The sequence below is a fragment of the Macrotis lagotis genome, chromosome X (genome assembly GCF_037893015.1).
Source record: "Macrotis lagotis isolate mMagLag1 chromosome X, bilby.v1.9.chrom.fasta, whole genome shotgun sequence".
Lineage (NCBI taxonomy): Eukaryota > Metazoa > Chordata > Mammalia > Peramelemorphia > Peramelidae > Macrotis > Macrotis lagotis.
In genome coordinates this window covers 286,364,592-286,388,845 of record NC_133666.1, presented here as the reverse complement: position 1 = coordinate 286,388,845, position 24,254 = coordinate 286,364,592, and the positions used below count along the sequence as shown (strand labels likewise).

The 24,254-nt window shown below is 34.0% G+C and overlaps 1 protein-coding gene across 2 annotated transcripts in view; it reads left to right on the top strand.

The window, feature by feature from the left end:
* Positions 1-24,254, top strand: part of WDR70 (WD repeat domain 70) — a 333,335-nt gene that overhangs the window by 52,742 nt on the left and 256,339 nt on the right. For both annotated transcript variants that reach the window (XM_074202580.1, XM_074202579.1), the window contains 2 exons: positions 5,920-5,979; positions 12,579-12,712. In XM_074202580.1, coding sequence (XP_074058681.1) covers positions 5,920-5,979; positions 12,579-12,712 — 194 coding nt within the window. The remainder of the gene's footprint in view (positions 1-5,919; positions 5,980-12,578; positions 12,713-24,254) is intronic.

Sequence of the window (24,254 nt, the reverse complement as noted above, 5' to 3'; positions counted from 1 at the left end):
AGAATTGTCATCTTTATTATATTAGCTCGACCTATCCATGAGCAGTTGATAGTTGCCCAATTAACACAGCTTTTTTTATTACTTCTGTGCTCAGAATTATGATAGAGCTTTCCCACCCAATGTAGTCCAAACTCCTCATTCTGGAATTCAATATAGTCCCATCTTCCTCCTCTAATCATATTTTATAAACTGCTTTTAAACATAAATTTTCAGTTGTTAAACAGGAAATTTCTCCTTTTCCTTTGTGTTTAGAATAGAATCTTAAATGAACCAATCTTCTGGGTTTGATCATGAAACAGGTTATTTTTACTATCTTTATTGAATAAAAGACCCTCACTTCATCTAACACTGAGCTTTCTTCCCTGGGATCTATGATACTAAAGATTTCAGGGGATCTGTGTACTTGAGTGGTAAAAAATAATACAGACTTATTTGCACTTACTCTAATTGAAATTTAGCATGTCCACTTATGAACACAGAATAATAAACATTATGCTGAGAAGGAATCTAAGCATTTGGGAACACTTAGCTAACAAATTTGTTGTTAGTGAGAGTATATGAATTAAATTAACATAAAAACTTCAACAGTGCTAGAAAACTAGTACCTAGAGACTTTTTAATGGTAAAGGAGAGCAATTCAATATTGAATAAAATTTAGTATGTTTAAAATTGTGTGCCTTAAAAGAATAGTAGTAGACAGAAGGTAATTCTTAAGCTTTATCCTTCAAATAATTTTAATATTAGCATAGTCTTATTCTTCCAATATTATGTATATAGTTTTATGGAAGTTAATCATATATAAATATTGTGTTGTCTTTGTGCTGAAGAAACTATAATGTAACAAATGGGATTTGAAATTTTAAGGTCATTCATTCTTCTATCTTCATAGTCTTCAGTCAGAGCCCAGCCTCATTTTGGACCTGTGCTTTTTCTAGATGTTAAAATTATTCCAAAGAGGAGGGGAAGTACTATTTAGGTGACTGCCCTGATAGGGCCAGTTTCAGAGACAATAGGATTTTTGTTTTAATTTGTGTTGTATGTGGGTTAAATTCTTTGTTTTTGAGTCAGAATTGTTGACTAATGTGCTGACTAAATTTCCCATAATACCTTTTGGGCTATATTTCCTAAAATTATTCTCAAGTGTCCCTTCTCAAACTGGGCCACTCTGCCATAATAGGTACTGGCAGGGCTTAGATCAGCAGCACACTTCTCAGGGTGGGCAAGCAGCTCTTTTTCCTTTTTAGGCTTCTGATTGGTGTGAGCTTTCTTGTAGACATTTCTTCATAGGATTCTTATTGTAAATCCTTTCTGTCATAGTATATGTTTTCTTTACTATTTCTTTAGTTTTGGATCTTTAATCACAGAAAACAAGTTTCTGATTTTTAAATTTTAATTTCTTGTGAAGATTGAAATCAGTTGTAATCTTTTACTATCTATGATTGCTTTATTTCTTGTTTTTAGGTAGTTAAAGAGTGAGAAATGATCCTTTGTTGACATTGGAAGCAAATAAATATTTTTTTCCTTACTTGTTATGGATTCTGGTAATGAGGGGATTCATTGTAGTCTTGTGTTTTATGATGTCCCTGGGACAGCCAATTTTTTTTTTAACAGAAAAACTCTTTTTTTGTTTTTTGAATTTTACAATTTTTCCCCCATTCTCACTTCCTTTCCCCCAACCCCCACAGAAGGCAGTCTGATAGTTTCCATGGTATACTTGATCAAAATTGAATGTGTTGAGAGAGGTATCATAGCCTTAAGGAAAAAATAAAGTATAAGAGATAGCAAAATTACATAATAAGATACCTTTATAAAAAAAATTTTGGTCTTTGTTTAGACTCCGTAATTCTTTCTTTGGATACAGTTCTCCGTTGCGGATACTCTAAAATTGTCTCTGATTGTTGTACTGATGTAACAAGCAAGTTCATTAAGATTGATCATCACACCCATGTTGTTGCTAGAGTGCACAATGACCCCCCTCATCTTGCTCAGTACCAGTTCATGCAAATCCCTCCAGACCTCTCTAAATTGGTACAGCCAAATTTTAAAAATATTTGAATGTTTTCACAAATTTCACACCAAATCATATTTCAAAAAGTCTTAAGTTTTGGAAAATGAAAAGTCAACACTAGTTAAATGTATAAAAAACAAATTAAAAAAAAGGAAAATCTGGATTACTGTTATTTTAGATGTTTTATTCCAAATAGGTGTCCTTTTTGTTAGTTATTACTTATATGATTTTCAACAAACCTTTGAATTTAAGCAGAAATATTTATTTAAGCATTTAACCCTTTTTAGTCATATGCAGATATTTGATCTCAGATTTTTTTATTTAAAATGTTGCATTGAAACTGTTTATGTAAAATATATTTAAATACATAAATGAAGTATTCTTCAATTTGACTTTTCTGGTGACAATGTTTATATTATTTGTGGAATTTTGAAAGAACTGACAAAATGTAATTCTTTGTTCTAAGTATATTTTGTACCTATTTTTGCAAAATAAACCTTATTTTTATTCCTACCGATTAAATAGAGTGGATGGCCCACATAATTGAGAGTAGAGGATTTATATTTGATTTACTAAAATATACTTGGTGTTGCATTCCAGCAAAAAAAATGAAACTACATTAAAACTCAGAAGGTGGAAAAATGTCTGTTTTTTAATTTTCCCCATTCTGTTTTTTCTCACCTTATTATTCAAATTCTTTTTTCAATTATTTAAAAAAATTACTTATTTTCATCCATATGTACGTGCATATTTCCACACTACAAAATTTCCCTCCACCCTCCCTTCCCATTCCCCCCCCCGCCCCCCAGCAAAGAACAGTCAGGTTAGCATTTCACATACATATTTTGTTAAACATGTTTACAAATTAGTAATTTTTGGCATGAAGAATTAGAATTAAGGGAAAGAGATACATAAGAGATAATTTTTATAAAGTGTTCATCAGATTCGGAACAGGTTTTTTTTTTTTCCTGTGTGTTTTGTTTTTCTTCCTCTGGTTTGGGATATTATAGTCCATAAGCAGTCAAATACAATTGTCCTAGCTCTCTGGACTGCTGAGAAGAGTTGTTTCCATCAATGTTGTTCAGCTCATGATATTGTTGTTGTGTATATTGTTGTCTTGGTTCTACTCCTTTCATATCACAATTATTTTAATTGATCTTTCTGACACTTCTCCACTCCAATCAAATTGACTTTCCTGAAAGGAAGGCCTACTCATGTTACACCTTCACCTCAATAAAATTCAGAGATTTCCTATAATTTATGGGATCAAATATAATAATCTCTGGCATAAAAATCTCTTTGTAACCTGATTCTTTCCCTTACCTTTTGAGTCTTTTTATAGTTATTCCTGTCCTTACCCTAACTAGAGAAATCTACTACATATAAATACACATCCACACACCCACACGTATATGTATATACATATACACACATACATGTATATATATATCTGTGTCGGCATATTCGTATATATATATATATATACATATATATATATATTCATATATAACACACATAGGGATGTGTGTGTGTGTGTGTGTGTGTGTATGTATGTGTGCACAGAGGCACATCTACCGAAAACTTTCCCTCCTACTCCCTGAAATGTTCTCTGTCCCCATCTGCACCTCTTATTGCCCCTGTCTTCCTTCAAGATTAGCCTAAATTTTACCTTCTGCAGGAGGCTTTTCCAGGTCCTACCTGATAATGCTTTCCCCTCTCATATTTGTTTTCATCTATCCTGTACTTATATGTATATACACACATGAAATATGCCTAGTTATATATATATTTTTCCCTTCATTAGAATGTGTGCTTCTTAAGTGAAGGGGCTATTTCTGTCTTATGTTTTGGACAGAGTCTAGCATATAGTGACCATTTAATAAATAAATGCCTGACTAACTGGATGAACAATTCAGGAGATTGTCTGGGTCATCCAACATTTAGAACAGTGCCTTATAAATGCTTTTTGATTGGTTGAGAACGTTGATTAGAGAACTTTAAATATGCTTGAGGGGTAAGAAGTAGATGACAAGGGGACTAAGGAAAGAGTAGATATTAAGAAACTGGAAGCTTAAGGTCTGTTATTGTTGTCCAAATGTTCAGTTGTATCTGATCCCATGGAACATAGCACACTAGGTCCTTCTGTCCTTAGTTATTCCTCAAAGTCTGTCCAAGTTCATGTTCGTTGTTTTCATGATACTCTATTTCTTTCTCTGCTGTCCCCTTGTTCTTTTGTCTCTAACCTTTCCCATCATTAGGATGCTTTCTAGTGAGGTCCTGTCTTTTCCTTATATAGCCAAAATATTTAAACTTCAGATTTGACCTTCAAATCCTTTCTTTATATCTTCTCTGGCTTATGTTAAAAACAGACTAAATCTATTCTTAGATAGAAAATGCAGAATAATCTCTTCTTTTTAAACTTGGTATTTTCTTGTCTTTTTTTTTTTTTAAAGGTTTTTGCAAGGCAATGGGGGTAAGTGGCTTGCCCAAGGCCACACAGCTAGGTAATTATTAAATGTCTGAGGGCAGATTTGAACTCAGGTACTCCTGACTCCAGGGCTAGTGCTCTATCCACTGTGCCACTTAGCCGCCCCTAAACTTGGTACTTTCTACCTTTCTTTAGGTAAAAAGGTAATCATTTTCAGTTCCTATTACACAAGAACCAAAGATTCATTTTGTCAGTAAAGTATAGCCCAAACTAATGTAGTATATCATTATTTAAGTTCAGTAGTAATAGAGATCTAGTCAAATGACCTATCTTTCTAATCTTAACTACACATAGAAATAAAAATTGATTTTCTTGTATATACATATAAGCCTCATATAAAATCAGCCCATAAAAAGTATTTACCTACTTGATCACAGAATGTAGTCTACTGAGGGATGATCCTTCTATACCCCAACTCTTGAGATCCATGGATAATTTTGGTGAGATAGAGTTGTCTAGAGAAACAAAATATAACTATTTATTGAACTGAGTTTGTTGTATCCTCATTGTATAGTTTGTAATAAATAGTGGAGCCAGGAGTCTTCTAACTTCTGCTTTTCTACTGTATCAATCTGCCTTCATCATTATATCAATCTCTATAACACTAGTAATTCACAATGAAAAATCATTAATTTAAAATGATTAATGTTGATTTCCCTGTTAATTTTTTGTGGCAGTATTTGCCACTTTGTGAGCCAGGCCACTAAGTTTGATTTTGCCTGGCTTTAAAATAATCTGAAAAATGTGCCATGAGTTATGCTTGTCTTATATATTTGAAATTTCTTCTGATTTTTTATTGATATTTTCATTCTCCTCTTCATTCTTCTTTTGTTTTGTTTTGTTTTTTTTGGTTATTGTTATTTACTGTCAATAACCCTAATGACTGCTTTTTCTTTATATAACATGTCATAAGAAATCTAGCCATTGGAGTATAGTGACTTGAATGACAGTGGACATCCACCAAATGGTGGATTATATGGTTGAAACTTTATTTTTTTATAGTACTATTTAATCACATAATTTTTAATGTATAAAATGAAGTTAATTTCAATCTTTTTTTGCTTTCTTATAAAAATAGAAAAACAATTCATTTTACTTTAGTTTAAGTGATGTAATTATAAAGAGAAGACTCTCCACAAATGATTGTTGAAGGATATTATATATTTAGAGGATTAAAAAACATTACCTGCCTGATGTAATGAAGTAAAGTTTTCCCTCTAGGTGGCGATCAGTCTCACAATTTTCTTTTTTTCCAATCTGTTAAGATATTGAAAAAAATTCTTTGGGACTGAAATTTTTGTTTTATTATCTTGTATTTTATGTATTTATTATTTTTAATGACATGGTTGGTTTGAAAGAATTCATACCTTATTTTGTTATTGGTCTTCAGATTCACTAATAGATGTAATTTTCTCATTTCCAGAACCCTGTCAGAAAAATTCCTGATTCTCATGAAATTACTCTGCAGCATGGCAGCAAAACAGTAAGTGTTATATGCTGATGGGACTTTTTTTTTCTTTCTTTTTTGGAAATAAAACAAAAATTTAAGCAGCATTGGCTGGGCCACAGGTCAAAGAAGACTAGTGGCCCTGAGCTGGAGTCCAACCCAGGTTTTTATGTCTTGCCTCTCATCCAGAGGGCAAAAGGTGAACTCACTCTCCTGGACCTGGAATTAGGTAGAGGGTAAAGCCCAAGGAGATCAGTATATGAATTTTACATTAAACAATGAATCAATGGTACATCAAGAATAGAAATCTCTACCCAATTTGCGCAGCTTTTAAGGTTACAAATTGTTTCTGTTACAATCATAATTCTCTACTTCTAATTAATTTACATCTCAAGAATAGGTGGTAGTCAGTTTACATCTCCACCCAATTTCTTTCTGTTACATTCACAGTTCTCTTCATCTTTTCCCTGCATCATTCTCCCCTCAAAATTATTCAGGACCCAGATTCTTCTGGGTCTTTCAGAATCCATTTGGAGATGAATGTATTACAGCAAAGACTTCTGCATCCTGCGGAGTGTGGTCTTGGAGCTATACAGCTAAGAGAAACAAAACTCAAGGGAAAAAAATTGAGCAAGCAAAAAACCAGAGATATTGTAACAGAGAAGGCTATTTAACAGAGGTTCAATAATTTGGAAAAAGCTAAAAGGTCTGTAAGGGGGAAGAATTATTTTTTTATAATCCTAAGCCAGTATCAAAATATCTTTTTATAAGAACATGGGTTCCAATATAACACAGATTCATTGATGGATGCCACATAAATTGTAAATAAAAACTCAGTCATAGTATAAACAAATGTACTGAAAAAGCATTTTAAAACTATGTGTCCAAAAAAGTAATTTGCATCAAAATTTTCTATTTATTTTTGGCTATGTTTAGAATGAACAAAAATTCTAGTTGAAGAATGTATCTCTCCTTTAAGGTTTTTAAATATGTTAATAGGCATTATCCTGGGCCACTGGCTCACTCTTATGCTTAATTATGATGCACCTGGAATGATAATAGCAATTTGCTATTACAGAGCAGAGAGGGTCATGAGGGATATGTTCCCTTATGAAGTCATACAGACAATATTTTTCATTGTGCCAGTTGAGGCTAGGGTCATTCTTTCAAAGGTCACTTACTTCATCTGCAGCATTTATCATCAAGCCCCATAGGGCTAAATGGCTTCACTGGCATATTGTCTTTTTATTTTATCATACTTGATGTCAGGCAGATCAATTATCAATACGTTGCAATATAGCCATTACTTATAACCAGAGCTTCAGGCGTCTTCAGCACTAAGGAGAACAGAGTGTGCCTGGCTGTAATTTGGTGTAAGAGATCCAGGGGGGAAAAAATCATAATTCGATTGTTGCTCATGTACCTGAGGACAGTGCTGTAAATGACATGCAATAAACAGATTTTGAGATGTAAAAATACAATAATCTTAATTCATATTTTTTTATAAAATGTTTAAGGTAACACATCTCTTTCTGGCTAGGAGGTTACCCATCATCTCCATACTTCTCACATAACAATTGGCTACGGATTGTCACAGAGAAATCTCAAATTGTCATCATTATTTTATCTTCCTCCTGTTATATAGATCCTTTTTCCTCAATGCAAATAACCAGTTTAGTCCCACTTTCCATATTGCTAGAAATATATATATATTTTTTCCAAAGGTAGAAATGCAATTAAAAAATTTAGTAAGGCCAAGTATAACTAATATTGCAAAAGGATAAATGTTAAAGGATCTAAAGGTTGATATGTTTTTATTCCATGTGATTCTGTTCTGGCTGTGAAACAGTCCTTGCTTATTATTTAAAAATAGAAGCATTATTATTATTATGATCTTAGTAGCATTACATCTAGATATAAATATAATTGCATTATTATTAAAAATAGTAGCAAATAGGGGTGGCTAGGTGGCGCATGGGATAGAGCACCGGCCCTGGAGTCAGGAGTACCTGGCTCAAATCCGATCTCAAACACTTAATAATTACCTAGCCTTGTGGCCTTGGGCAAGCCACTTAACATTTGCCTTGCAAAAACCTAAAACAAAACAAAACAAAAAAAATAGTAGCAAATAGTTATTTTCATTGCTATTGTTGCTTTGCCTAGTTTGTATTCAGCAACATGAAGAATCAAACTGAAAACTAAAAAATATATTTATTTTAAATGGGAAAATATTTTTATATTCTTGATTTTAACTAATATTAAAAGATGATTGATTTTATTCTTTTGTAGAATTAGAGTTTAATATGAAGAATGAATATTAGTTTAGGTACTCATGACTATGTATTGAGATCTCTTTTTCAGAATTTTGGTGTTTTAATAGTTCTTATTGTCTAAAACTAATTTTAAAAAATGTGTGATTAGTTATTTCATTGTAAAATTTAAATGCTATAAAATAGCATTAAAGAATATAACAATGTATATGGAAAAATACACTTTCTTATTTTTTTTCTAATGCACTTTTTTTTTTTTGTGCTGATTTTCTTTTATGTTCAAATAAGTTAAAAAGATATATTGGGGCCTAGGTGGTGAGTGGATAGAGCACTGTTCCTGGAGTCAGGAGAAGCTGAGTTCAAATTCAGTCTCAGACACATAATAATTACCTAGCTGTATTACTTTGGGCAAGTCACTAAACTCCACTGCTCTGCAAAAAACTAGAAAAAAAAGATATATAGGTATAATCATATGCATTCTGCTTCTTTCTATTATGTTTTATATATGTTTCAATATCTCTATATGAAATATAAATAAACCTTATTGTAAGGGTTCAAATGATTTGGGTTCTTAAATATTATGTACTCAAGCTGACTTTTTCAAAATAAGTTCAAATCAGTGGACTTTGTTGAATAAAATGAGACACATCTCCAGAAGATTTTCTATTGGTTTGATGAAATTTTTTTGGCTTTCATACTTATGAAAAAAACCTAAAAATGTATTCAAAGACCCTCGACCAGTGTGCCTGTCAAACCCCACCTTGGACTCATGCTATTGATAGAATTGTTGTTAAAAAGAGGGAATATTTAAACTTCCTAAAAGCAGTGGTTTAAATGACAATTCTAAATTTGCTATCCTTGTCCAATAACACTAGAGAAATTGAACTATATCCATGTTGACATTCTTGTTACAAATGAAACCTGAAGATATAAGTGAATTGTGGCAAAATGACTGTGGTGACTCACTTTCCTTTGAAAGTTTTTCTTTGAGACATGACTAAAGATGTGGTGGAGGTGTTTTTGATGTTGTATCTAGCATTTCACATGATACTTGCTCATCTCCCCTTAGTCTTCCTCACAATGATTATAAGCAAAAAAGATATTTTTATTACTTGAATTCATTTATTTGCAACTTATCTACAATATTTTTATGTTCTAGAGGATAAAAGAGTACTATAATTTTGAAGTGAACCTGGCCAGAGCTTTTAAATTATGTCAGTAGATACTCTGAGATTTAGAATTCAGTAAATATCTACCCTCTCTCAGGGCATCCATCCCCTCCCCACATGTCTATGTTTGTATGTATTCTGTATATAATTATTTGTATATTTGTCGTCTTCTTTTTCTGCTTATGTGTTGTCTAAGCTCCTTGAAAGCCCAGGGTTTGATACAATTCAGGTACTTCAGCAGGGCTTCTTGACTTGACTTGATTTGATATACCCCCATGGGAATGTTAGCTTCTATTTCACTTTTATCTTTGTATCTTCAGGGCTAAGCACATCTTAAACACATAATAAATTCTTTATTGATTAATTTCATTGTGAAGTCCCCTTTCCAAGAAAGGATGACCAAAGCTATCTTGGGGAAAATGGTTTGGGATAAAAGTATACAAGAGGATGAAGACTTATAGGGCTCAGTTTTAAAATCATGAATTATTTAATCAAAATTAGAATTGGAGGGCGGCTAGGTGGCATAGTGGATAAAACACCAGCCCTGGAGTCAGGAGTACCTGGGTTCAAATCTGGTCTCAGACACTTAATAATTACCTAGCCGTGTGGCCTTGGGCAAGCCAATTAACCCCACTTGCCATGCAAAACAAAAAATTAGAATTGGTGTTGGCTAGGTGGCACAGTGGATAGAACAATGGCCCTGGAGTCAGGAGTACCTGAGTTCAAATCCCACCTCAGACACTTAATTATTATCTATCTGTGTGGCCTTGGGCAAGCCACTTAACCCCATTTGCCTTGCAGAAACCTAAAAAAAAAGATTAGAATTGGAAATGTCAGTCTTAGTGAATGTGGAACCTGAAAAAAAATATTGGCATGGAAATGGCTGACTATTGATATGAGAATCATTTTTACTGATGAGTTAAAAATAAAATTAAGACTAAAGCCAAATTAGGGGGTGGCTAGGTGGCGTAGTAGATAAAGCACTGGCCCTGGAGTCAGGAGTACTTGGGTTCAAATCCGGTATTAGGCAAGACCCTTAACCCTGTTTGCCTTTCAAAAAAAAAAACCCCTAAAAAAAAAGACTAAAGCCAAATTAAAGGAAGGATAAAAACATGAAGATGACTCTATTTAGAGTAGTTTCAATCTGACATTTCCATTAAGTTTGACTTAATAGATAATAAGATCTTAAATCTGAAAAGTAGGAAATCGAGTAAAATAGTCATTGCTTCTATTATTATTATTCTTTATTGAAATTGCAAACCAATAAAGAAAATCATCACAATAAGGAGACAAAAAAATCCCAGAAATGTCTCAGTCAACATATATTTGATCTTTTTGCCAAGTAAAGAGAAGTAGAAGGCCAAGGATACCATCTGATTTGCAGGATTTTGTTTATCAGTGTCATAGATTCTTTCTTTCTCAGAACAGTGAAAAGTAGTAGAAGGAAAAATGAATTTGTGAAAGTCTTTAATGGGAAGCTTAACTAAGCAAAAATGATTCAGAGAGCAAATTTATATAAAATTAAAAGGAGTCCATCAAAAACATTGCAGTGAATTGACTTTGCCAAAGTTTCCAAGACATGAAAGATCTCTAGTTTTATTAGGTACTTTATTAAAACCATTTCATTTGAATATTAGCTTACAGTCAGAATTCTGAAATCTCCTTATCTGACCCTAAACTATTGACTTTTCATCTCTCCCTCTGCCTTCCTTTACAGAACCCTTCTCTTTATCCTTGTCATGACCTCCCTTGACCATTCAGTTCTCTTGACTCTTGCATCCTTATCATCCCTTGAATCACTCTTGCCATTTGTGGTCTTCACTCCCATATATGATTGCTGAACAAGTGTGGGGAAAATCATGCTGGGTTCCCTGCAAATTTATATTATGTAGTCTCAGCCGGACCCTCATTGCTACTAGGTGCAGCTCTTATGTCAACCCTCTCTTACTTTAAGTGCAATGTCAGGACAAAATAAGACATTAGTGAGGCACTGAACATTTAACCAGATGAGGAAGTTTAATACAGTAAACATAGGCATCAAGGATACATTGGCATTTGTTGTCTCTGGATGTGTATCCCCCTTTTCTCTATTTGGAAATATGTGTAGCTAGTCATTAGGGTATAGTAACTTGAATGACATTGGACATCCACCAAATCTAATAGGTACATAATCCACATTGCTTGGGCTTTTTCCTTGACCTAGACCAGTGTGCCAAAAAAAAAAAGTTGTGTCAATCTGGTTTTGTGAGGGGATGAAGAGAAGCCAGTAGAGGGTGTGTATGTGTATGTGTCTGTGTGTGTTGGGGGAAACAGGGGTCAGGGTAAGGGGAACTGCATCAGGAAACTGCTGCCCTATCAGGAGTCCTGGTTAGGCTTGCCAACTTTATACACAGTGTGTGAACTGTCCCAAAGTCAAAATAAAATAAAACTAGGTTTACAACAAGCAGAAACTCACCTAAAAAAATTGACTGCAATTCTACAGAGGAAAAAAATGTACCTTTAGTGCAACTGAGAACTTCCAAACTTCCTGATGAAAAGACTAGTAGTAGTAGAGTATTGGGTATACCAGTATAGGTGTCAAGAGAAGCATAAAAAGTTAAAAGCATGAGCAAAAAATTATAAGGAACTAATGATAAATTGTTTACATTCTAGTATGGGGAGATGATAGATTTATCCCTTTAGAATTCTATCATCTGGGATCATAAAATTTCTTTATACAGAAGACCTAGGACAATTCTGTTGCATTTTGATTGTTTTAAATGAAGAAAGCAAAAGGCAGGGTAGAGGAATTTATTGGGAAGGAGAAAGGGAAGGGAAGAATGGGAAAAATTTTCTCATATTGAAGGGTTGTGTGAATAGAAGTGTATATATGTATGTATGTGAGCTGCATGGTAGGTGCTGGGAATATAAATCCAAAGAATGAAACAATCATTTTAGCAATAATTGAATATATGTTGAACAACAAAATTAATTCTCTTTCATTGTTTTTTCTTTAGAGGTGGGGGCAGTTGAGTTAAGAGACTCACTTGAGGTTACACAGCTATATATAAAGTTTCTGAGACTGGATTTGAACTCAGGTCTACTGTACACCTAGCTGCAACCTTTTTTTTTTTAAGAAACATACTGTAGCTTATTAAAAAAAGGCTATGAGCAACTTTTCTCTAATTTTTTTTTGCGTGACCTTTATCCCCTCTAGGTTTCTGCCTTAGGTTTGGACCCTTCAGGTGCCCGTTTGGTAACAGGAGGATTTGATTATGATGTAAAATTTTGGGATTTTGCAGGGATGGATGCTTCCCTTCAAGCTTTCCGATCTCTTCAACCCTGTGATTGGTATGTATTGAAATCACTGCATTTTCTTCCTACTTGAAGTCATAGTCTCTGATGAATTTCAATAATTCTGATTTACTTATCAAGACTTTTTATTGTAACAAACAGAATATAATAAATTAGCACAGATTGTTAGTAGTTCTGATGACTTTATGATTATAGCAATTAAAACATTCTTTATTATTCATTGTTAATTTCTGTCCAGGTTATTTTCTATGCTCTTTTAATGTATCTTGCCTCTATTAGTTCCTTAGAATTTTCATTTAGTTATCATATGAATAAATATTCAAGTTAAGGGGCACTCTAGAATGTTTTCACTAGGCCCTCCTTTCTCCTCTGATGTTGCCCCTGCCCTGCCCTGGGCCCTCATTATGTCATGTTTGAAAAATGGTAATTGATCTCCCTACCTTAATTTCTCTTCACTGCTGTCTGATCTCTATTTAGTTGTCATTTGACACATCACTTTTCCTGTTTAGTGAACTGCATTGGCTTCTGATGACCCAAGGTCCAATATAAAATTCTTTTGGTGTTTTACAGCTTTTCCTAAGCTAGCCCTTTCTTCCTTTTCTAGTCTTTTTACATATACTTTATTCTGCAACCAAGAAGAGCTAGGGTCAAATCCTGCCTCCAGTATAGATTATGTGACTTTGGGCAAGGCATTTAGTGCTCTCAGTGTTGTTGGTGTTCCTTTTTTTTTTTTTTGGTCATTCAAGAAAGATTTTATTTATTTTGAATTTTTCCCCTAATCTTGCTTCCCTCCTTCTACCCCCACAGAAGGCAGTCTGTTACTCTTTACATTGTTTCCTTGGTATCCATTGATCTGAGTTGAATGTTTTTAGAGAGAAATCATATCCTTAAGGAAGAAAAATAAAGTATAAGAGATAGCAAAATTACATAAAAAGATAACAGGTTTTTTTCCTAAGTTAAAGGTAGTATTCTTTGGTCTTTGTTTAAACTTCACAATTCTTTCTCTGATACAGATGGTATTCTCCATCACAGATAGCCCAAAATTGATCCTGATTGTTGCACTAATGGAATGAGCAAGTTCATCAGGGTTGATCATCACCCCATGTTGCTGTTAGCGTGTACACTGTTTCTCTGGTTCTGTTCATTTCACTCAGCATCAGTTCATGCAGATTCTTCCATGCTTCCCTGAGTTCCCAGCCCTCCTGTTTTCTAATAGAACAATAGTGTTCCGTGTCATACATATACCACAGTTTATGAAGCCGTTCCCCAATTGAAGGACATTCACTTAATTTCTAATTCTTTGCCACCACAAACAGGGCTGCTATGAAAATTTTTGTACAAGTGATGTTTTACCCTTTTTAATCATTTCTTCAGGGAATAAACCCAGTATTGGTATTGCTGGATCAAAGGATATGCATATTTTTGTTGCCCTTTGGATGCAATTCCAAACTGCTCTCCAGAAAGGTTGGATGAGTTCACCAACAATCTGTTAGTATCCTAGATTTCCTACATCCCTTCCAACATTCATCATTGTCCTTTCTGGTCATATTGGCCAGTCTGAGGGGTGTGAGGTGGTGCCTCAGAGATTCCTTATTTTGCATTTCTCTAATAAGTTAGTGATTTAGATCAGTTTTTCATATGACTATGGATTGCTTTGATTTCCTTATCTGTAAATTGCCTTTGCCTATCCTTTGACTGTTTGTTAATTGGGGAATGGTTTGGTTTTTTTTTTTTTTTTGAAATTTTGACTCAGTTCTCTGTATATTTTAGAAATGAGTCCTTTGTCAGAAATACTAGTTGTAAAAATTGTTTCCCAATTTACTACATTTCTTTTGATCTTGGTTACAGTGGTTTTGTTTGTGGTGCTCAGCACCTCTCTAAGACTGTGAGTTGCAGTCTGCATTTATAGAGGAAATTTCTTACATATTTATTTCCTATATTAATGAAAGTAGAAATCCAGTCCTTTATTGTCTTCCTCCATCCTCCGGGAGGAAAATGCACTTCTGATTGGGCAGGCTGTTTATGGGGTAGAATGAGATGATTACAAGATCTTTGGAGATGTTTCCTATAAGTAAGATAATAGCAAAATTTTTTAATTATATATATCTGCATATATATATTTATATGATTATCTTATTTCAAATTAATTCTTTTTTTAGACTGCTGATACTGAATGATTATAAAGTTTTGACCCATGAAAATATTTATATTTTAAGAAACATATCGTTAGATTGAAACATATTTTTTTTTAGTTTTTTTTTTTTGTAAGGCAAACGGGGTTAAGTGGCTTGCCCAAGGCCACACAGCTAGGTAATTATTAAGTGTCTGAGACCGGATTTGAACCCAGGTACTCCTGACTCCAGGGCTGGTGCTTTATCCACTACGCCACCTAGCCGCCCTGAAACGTATTTTTTAAACATTTGGTGATTTATAGTCTGTAGACTCTTCCTTTTAAAAAAAGAGACCATGATGGATGTTTTAATTCTCCAAGGGCAGTTTAAGGTTACACTGAATCTTTCTTTTTAAAAAATTAGAACTTATTTAAAATATTTTTTTGATTTTAAAATATTGCTATTGTAAAAAAAATTTCTGTTATGCTTTTGTGCTCATTGTGACTGTTCTTTTACTTCTCTTTCTTTATCAGTTTATCTCTGTATATTATATGTCTACAAGTTTTTCCTATTTCTTCATATTCATAATTTCTTGTAACAGTGATATTCTGTTATATTCATATATTAAAATTTATTTACCATTGTCTAATAGACATACATTATGTTTTCTGCATTTTCTTATCACAAAAGTTATTGCTATAAATATTTTAATATACAAAATAGAATTTTCTCCTGTTTCTGACTTGCTTGGGGTTAATAGATCTGCTGCTGGTATTATTGGCTTCTAGGGTTTCAAAAGTTTAGTAACTTTTATAGCATAATTCCAAATTATTTTTTAGAATAGCTAGAATGGTTCATATCACCTCATCAGTAGTAGTTAACTTATTTTTACAGTTCTTTCAAGCCAGATTTTTTTTCACAATTGATATTTTATTTTTTAATTACATATTATGAAGGTTTTTCAACTTACACCCACATGTATATGCATATTTATAAGTTACATAATTTCCTTCCAACCCCTGCCCATCAGCAGTGAACCTTATACTTATAGTTGTGTTTAACATATTTACAGATTAGTCATTTTTCTGAATGAAGAAGTAGGACAAGGAAACACGAAAGAAAACTGATATTGGGAGCAAAACCATAAGAGAAAATTTTTAAAAAATTCATATAACGTAGCATCCATTCAAATTCTGTAGGATTTTTTTTGGTTGTTGCTTTGTTTTTCTCTGAATGTGAATAGTGTTGTCCATATCAGTTCTCCTAGGGTTATCCAAGCTCTCTGAACTGCAGAGAAGTGCTGCATCCAGCAAAGTTGATCAACTCACAATGTTGTTGTTAATGTGTACAATGTTCTTTTGGTTCTGCTCTCTTCGTTCAGCATCAGTTCCTGTGTATCATTCCATGCTGCTCTAGTCTGACTTCATGTTTTCTTATAGAATAATAGTTCTCCATAACATTTATATACCTTAACTTGTTCAGCCATTCTCAATAGATGGGTATCCCCTCAATTTCCTATTCTCTGCCCCTACAAAAAGGACTGCTATGAGTATTTTGGAACATGTGAAACTTTTCCCATTTTTTATGATTTCTTCTGGATATAAGCCTAGTATTGATATTGCTGTGTCAAAATCTTTGAGCATATTGCTCTTTGAGCATAGTTTCATATTGCTCTCCACAATGTTTGGATTAGTTCATAACTCCACCAATAGTGCATTAATGTCCCAATCCTCTCACAACCTCTCCAAAATCGATTTTTTTCCCTTTTAGTCATCTTAGCCAATTTGATAGGTGGGAGGTAGAACCTCATAGTTATTTTAATTTACATGTCTCTAATTAGTAATGATTTGGAGCATTTTTATATGATTTTGTATATATAGCTTTAATTTCTTCAATTAAAAACTGTCCATTTACTTTGACCATTTATCAATTGGGGAAATGACTTATAACCTTATAAGTTTGGTGTAATTCTATATTTATTTTAGAAATGAGACCTTTATCAGAACTCCTACTTGAGAAAATAGTTTCCCAGCTTTCTGTTTTCCTTCTAATCTTGACAGGATAAGTTTTATTAGTTTATTATCAATTTAATATAGTCAAAATCATCCATTTTGCTATTTATAATATCTTCTATTTCTTGCTTGATCATAAATTTCTCCCTTTTCCGTAGAGCTAACAGATAAGAGTATTTCTTGATCTGTTAATTGGTCTTTGGTATTATTTAAACTTTATGTCTAAGTCCTCTACTCATTTTGCCTTTTTTTGGTATAGGGTGTGAGATGTTGGTCTCAGCCTAGTTTTTGCCATACTATTTTCCAATTTTCCTAACAATTTTTGTCATATCTTGAGTTCTTATCAAAATTAATGTATTTGGGTTTGCGAAAAAGTAGATTTCTATGGTCATTTATACCTGTTTCTTTTGCTAATCCACCAGTCCATTACTCTATTTCTTAACCAGTCAGTACCAGGCAGTTTTGATGACTGCTGCTTTATAGTATAGTCTATGTGTACTCTTGAGTCTCTCACTTTTCTATCCAGAAATAGATAACATGCTTCATTTAGGAGTCTTTTGAAAGTATAATTGTTTATTGTGCTGATCATAGTTACTAAGTCTTTCAGTATTATTATTGTATGAAATGTTACCTTGTTTTTGCTCATTTCACTTTACATCTGTTCTTAAAGTCTTCCCAGGTTTTTTTCTGAAATTATTCCCTTCATCATTTTATATATCACAATAGTATTTCCTCACATTCATCTAGCATTACTTGTTCAGCCATTTTCAGTTGACAGACATTCCTTAGTTTCCAATTCTTTACCACCACCAAAAAAGCTTATAGACATTTGTGTACATAGGAGTCCTTGTCCTTTTTTTTCTGATCTCTTTCAAGTATTTATAGCAACATTCCTGAATCAAAAGGTATCCATATAGCTTCATCAACAATGCATGAGAGAACCTATTTTTCCAGCCCTCCAGGATCTGTCATTTTCCATTTTTTCTAATTTTGCTAATATGATCGATGAGAGGTGATACCTCAGAATTGTTTTTATTTGTATTTTTCTAATTTTTAGTGATTTAGAGCACTTTTTCATATGGCTATATCTTGGATTTCTTCTTTGAAAACTGCTTATTCATATCCTTTGACCATTTATTAATTGGAGAATGGCCCTTCTTGTAAAATTGACTCTGTTCCCTACATATCTTAGAGGTGAAATCTTTATTAGAGAAACTTAGAACAGATTTTTTTTCCCCATTACTTCTAATTTTAGTTGATGGGTTTTATTTATATAATTTTTTTACTTTTAGATAATAAAATCATTCATTTTGCCTTCTTTTGAACTTGCCTTCCTCTTGTTTAGTCATGACTTCTTTCCTTATTCATTCTCTGACATATAATTTCTCTCATGCTCCCCTAATTTGTTTATGCTATCACTACCTTTATCTTTACCTGTTTTGAGCTTCTGTTGTTATTTTTGCCTTTCTGTTTTATAATTTTTTCAGCAGAGTTCTTGTCTCAATAGGTAAGATATTTGTTTTTTATCAAACATTGGATTTCTTTACCTATTTGCTTTTGTATATTGCATACATAATCTTTGCATACATAACCTAACTGCTCACCTTCTCTTCTACTATTTCCTATTATAACCTGGATTGTGGCATTTAGCTTTTTTTGGTCCTGTCTTGTTCTTCTGGGAGACCTATGATCCTTATTATTATCTCATCATATTCTGTCTTTGAGACTTTTATGTTTTGCATACATAGTGAATACGTATGCAAGTGGTGTTGACTTACCCAAGTTCACATAGCTAGGTAATTATTAAGTGTCTGAGGCTGTATTTGAATTCAGGTCCTCCTGACTCCAGGGGTGATGCTCTATCCACTGTGCCACCTAGCTGCCCTGTGGATTTTCTTTTATTGTTATTGTCTTTTGCTTTTCTTCCTCTAGAGTGTCCTTTGCATTCTCACTCTATTGTTTTTTTCTTTTTCTTTGATGAGACTTGTTATTGCAATTATGCTCATTTTTTTTTTTTTTTTTTACTGTTGAGGCCATAAATTTTGCTCTTATAATTTTCATGGCCCTTTTGCACTGTTCATTCAGGAACAGTGTATTGTGGTTCCATGTTCTTGTCAGATTACAGAATCCTCTGTCTCAAATATCATATCATTTTTCTTTATTTTTTGTTGCATTTATTCCTAAATGTCTGAACTTGTTTACTAGATCTGAAGGGCATATAAATATTTATGTATTTGTACATATATGGAAAAACATTAACACCTCGAGGTGTTAATGTTTTTCCTTTTATTGATCTACTTATGTTCAAGGTGTTTTGAGTTTTCTTCTTCCTGAGAACTTTGGTAACTTTAGTATTTTTCCCCTTTATTTTCCTATATTGTTCATTTTTTAAATTTTCTTTTTTTTTTAATTTAAGGCAATAGGGTTAAGTGACTTTCCCAAGATCACACAGCTAGGTAATTATTAAGTGTCTGAGGTCAGATTTGAATTCACGTCCTCCTGACTGCAGGGCTAGTGCTTATTGTTCACTTTTTAATTCATTCCCTTCTGCTTGTGGTTTCCTTGGCAATGAATCTCAAAGCATCTCAACCTTCTCTCACCCTGACCAATTCATTGTACACCAGATTACCTCTGTGCTCCAAATTACTTTTGGGTGATCATAAGTGACCCCATCTGGTTACTGAGTGCTTTCAGGCTCAGTAGAGTGCCTGACAGTATCTTCTTCCTCCTCTTCACTCTCCTATTGTTCCTCAGGTCTCTGCTCCAGGATAGTTAGAGAGTTGTCAAACAAGTATTAGAGACATTAATTTCATAGTTTGAGTTTTTGTGTTTCTGGTATTAGGTGTGATATAGAACTCTGTTTTAAATTGAGACAGTTGACTTGTCTCTTTTTTTCTGTTTCTGGCTCTTTTATAGAAATCCTTTCAGCACATAATGTTACCTCTGTGACACTGACTTCTGTAGTCTGGAGTACTATGAAGGGACTCTGTTTATCTGTTTCGACCAAATCAGATTTCTATAGCCTTGAACCAGTATCTCCATGGCACTGATAGAGGGAGGGAATTTTATGGTGTGGTGTTGGGTTTTATTGTGAGCCTATGTGAGTCTGGGTCAGCTAATTCAGTCATATCGTAAGCAATTTGAGATATGGGAAAGGGATTTCCTGAGTGAGCTCAGTATAGAAATTAGTTTTTTGATTTTGGGGAGTGGGATCTTCTTTTGGATTCCAGGTGACCAAAATAATGACTGCTAAAGTTTCTCCATGTTTAGTGTATAATTTCTGTTTTGGAGAGTTTTGAGAATTTAAGGGGATCAGAGAAAATGTCTAGTTCTCCATCTTATTGATCATGTGACCTGATACACTTTTTTCTTACTAGTATCTAATTGTTTTGAGATTATAACAATATAGATAGTTTGAGATCTGGTACTACTGGGCTCTTTCTTCCTATTTTTTCATTGATTCTCTTACTAGTTTTGAATTTATTTTTTCTTGTTCTCTAGAGTAATCCCTTAGTCATTTGCTTGATATGGCACTGAATAAGTATAAATTTAGGTAGTATTATTTTTACTATGTTGGCAGACCCTGTCCATTAGGAATTAAATGGTTTTCCAATTACTTAAATGATTTTATTTGTGTAAATAGTTTTGTCATTATGTTTATTTGTTCTGTCTGCCTCTAAATAATCTAAACAGTCATATCATCTGAAAAAATATTAGTTTTTGTATCCTTTTGCCTGAGTTCTTTCCTTCAATTTCTAGTACAGGATTAAATGCTATTGATGATAAAAATAACCATGCTTTCTTCATTCACGTTCTTATCAGGAAGGCTTCTAGCTTATCATCATTACAGATAATGCTGACCCTTGGTTTTAGGTTGATAATTTTTTAAAAAATAAATGCTCCATTTATTCCTGGCCTTTCTAGTGTTTTTAGTAACAATAGTTGTTTTTGTCAAAACCTTTTTCTAAATCTTTTGAAATTATCATTATTTTTTTTTTGTTTTTTTTGGGGGGGTAGATTTATATAGAATTGAGAGGGGGTAAATTGAGGTCACCCACTATTACAGTTTTACTGTTTGTTTCTTTTTTATAGCTTATGTAATTTTATGTTCAGTATTGATATTAATTCATCAGCACGATCTAGTTTTTTTAAATTTGGACCTATTTTTGCATTTGCTTTGTCTGAGATCATTGTTACTATCCCTGCATCTTTTACTTAAGCTGAAGAATTATGGATTTTTCTATAGCCCCTCATTTTAACTCTGTGTATATCTTTATTGTTTAAGTATTTCTTATATATAATATATTGTCAGATTCTGGTTTCCAATACATTTTGCTATCCTCTTCTGTTTTATAGGTATGTTCCTCCCATTCTCTTTCACATTAAAAGTTATGATAACCAGTTCTTTATTTCTTTCCCTTCTTGTTCTATAATCTTTTCCATCCCTTTTCTCCCTGATCCTTCTTTAAGAGTCTGTTTTGCTTCTGACTGATGCCTCCTTTAAACTACCTTTCTTCTTTTCCCTATTTCCTTTCTTCCTGTTTGGTAAGTTTCATATTCTACTCAATTGAGTGTGTTTGTGTATTCTTCCCTTCTTTACCCAGTTTAGATAAGAGTAAGATTCCAGTGCCATCTGATTCCACTACACCCTGAATCTTGTTCTTGTTTTATAAAGTCTTTGAGCACCCTATTTTTGTGAAATAATTTCTCACAGTTTTCCTCTCCTTTCCCCCTTCTCTTAATGTGTTTCCTTTTTCCTGTTCTTTCTATTTTTCTTTTCAGATCAACAAAGGATAATTATCATTTCCAGGTCCTTAGTTTCCTTCTGTGATTCCCCCCCACCCCAATGATCTTGGAATTCTGAATGACTTCTTGTATAATCTCCTCAGATAAGAATGTAAACAATTTAAATTCATTTAATCCTTGTGATTTTTCATTTGTTTTGGAAGTACCAGGGAATCACTGTCAGTATAATTTAAGATTTAGCAATAAATGTAATAAAGGAAGAGAGAGCTTAGATACTGATATTCCTGAAGTCAAAGAAGCTAGCCTTAAAAAACAAGAAAAATTTACCTACCAAAACTGAGTTTTTAACATATTATTTTCTTCAGCATTTTTTTGGATCTCCTTGACTTTTTTTTTTTTTTTTTTAGGTTTTTGCAATGCAAATGGGGTTAAGTGGCTTGCACAAGGCCACACAGCTAGGTTATTATTAAGTGTCTGAGACCAGATTTGAACCCAGGTACTCCTGACTCCAGGGCCAGTGCTTTATCCACTGCGCCACCTAGCTGCCCCTCTGACTTCTTTTTCATGTTTTTCCTGCATCTCTCTCATTTCTTTTCCTAATATTTCTTCTATCTCCCTCATTTGATTTTCAAACTCTTTTTTGAGCTCTGTCATAGCCTGAACCCAATTTCCATTTTTTTTTTTTTTTGCAGTCTTTAGGTGCAGAAGCTTGTACTTCCTCATGTTCAGATTGAGTATTTTAAACCTTCTTGGGATCATAGACAATATATTTCTCAATGGTGTTCCTCTTTTTTCTCTGTTTACTCATTTTTCCAGCCTGCGCCTGGTTTTGGGGTGCTTCCTGAACTTTTGAGTATTATTGGGGCATACCCCCCACAAGGATCTCTGTGTGTGTGAGGCTCTGTTTTCCCTTCTGGTCTGAATGACCACAAGCACATCCCTTAGCCACGGGACTGAGGTGGGGGGGTTCCCTGTTCTATGTGGGGGCCTAGGCTGTGATCAGGATCTGAATGTGGTCAGAGTACCAGAATCCTGTTCCAGGTACAGAAGACAGACCTCTGCAGTTTCTCTCCCCTCCCCTCCCTAGGTTCAGCACTCATGCCCTGGGGGCTCCTGCTTACCAACTCCATCTGTTTCTGGTTCCTGGATCTGGGCTGCCCTGGCCATGCTGCTCCCTGAGTACCCTTGAGGACTGGGCTTCATATACTTGCTCTTGCAGAGGTCCCACCCATTGATCTTCCAAGTTGTGCTGGTGCTCCCCCTGGTCTAGGTCAGGAAACTGCCCCCGCTGCTGTGAGTTGCAGCTTCCAGTGCTCTGGGGCTGCCTCCTGGAGGATGAAGTTTCTTCCCTCTAGCGGGCTGCCCTCTAACCCCGTGGAGTGGAGCCTTTTCGCTATTTTCCATGTTACCTTGGGCTGGAGAACTGCCTCATTGGATCCCTCTGTGGGTTCTGTCTCTCAAAAATTTAGTTAGAGTCCTTAGTTTTGAAATATATGAGAGAGAGAGAGAGAGAGAGAGAGAGAGAGAGAGAGAGAGAGAGAGAGAGAGCGTGAGCGCGAGCCTAAGAGAGGCTCTTATCCTGTTGCCATCTTGGCTCTACCCCAATTCGACAATTTTCTTTTATAATTTTTTTGAAGTAAGATGTCTTGGCTCTTTTCTTTGTTGTTCATGGGTTTTAGGTTGTCCTTTAGTTCTTTTTTAAAACAAAATTTATTTATTTTAGGCAATGGGGTAAGTAATTTTACCCAAGGTCACACAGCTAGGTAATTGTTAAGTATCTGAGGGCAGATTGGAATTCAGCTCCTCATGACTCCAGGGCTGGTGCTCTATCCACTGTGCTACCAAGCTGTCCTCTTGTTCTTTGATTCTTAAATTTACTCACATAATTTGTTTTCAAGTCAGTTTTTTTCCCCTAGGAGATATTTCACATTTTCTCCTATTTTTTTCAGTCTTTTTACTTTGTTTTTTCATTGCCTATTCTCTAAATTTTTTAATTAAAAAAATTTTTTTTTTTTAGGTTTTTTTGCAAGGCAAACAGGGTTAAGTGCCCAAGGCCACACAGCTAGGTAATTATTAAGTATCTGAGACCGGATTTGAACCCAGGTACTCCTGACTCCGGGCTGGTGCTTTATCCACTGCACCACCTAGCCATCCCTGTTGCCTGTTCTCTTATACCCTTAGTTTCCATTTGACCAATTCTGGATTTATTTTCTTTAGCATGTTTTTTTTTCCTTTTTTAATTTTTTTACAAAATTTTTTTTAATTTAAGTTTTAGTTTTTCCCCTACTCTTTTTTTACTTTGTTTTGTTTTGACCAAATTGTCCTCTTCTTTTTTTAAAAAAAGATTTTATTTTGAGTTTTATAATTTTTCCCCTAATCTTCCTCTCCCCCCCCCCCCGAATGCAATTTGCCAGTCTTTACATTGTTTCTATGGTATACATTGATCCAAATTGAATGTGATGAGAGAGAAATCATCTCCTTAAGGAAGAAACATAAAAGTAAAAGAGATAGGAAGATCAGACAATAAGATATCAGGTTTTCCCCTAAATTAAAGGTAATAGTCCTTGGTGTTTGTTCAAACTCCATAGTTCTTTCTCTGGATACAGATGGTATTCTCCATTGCAGACAGCCCTAAATTGTCCCTGATTGACGAGCAAGTCCATGAAGGTTGATAATCATCCCCATGCTGCTGTTAGGGTGTACAATGTT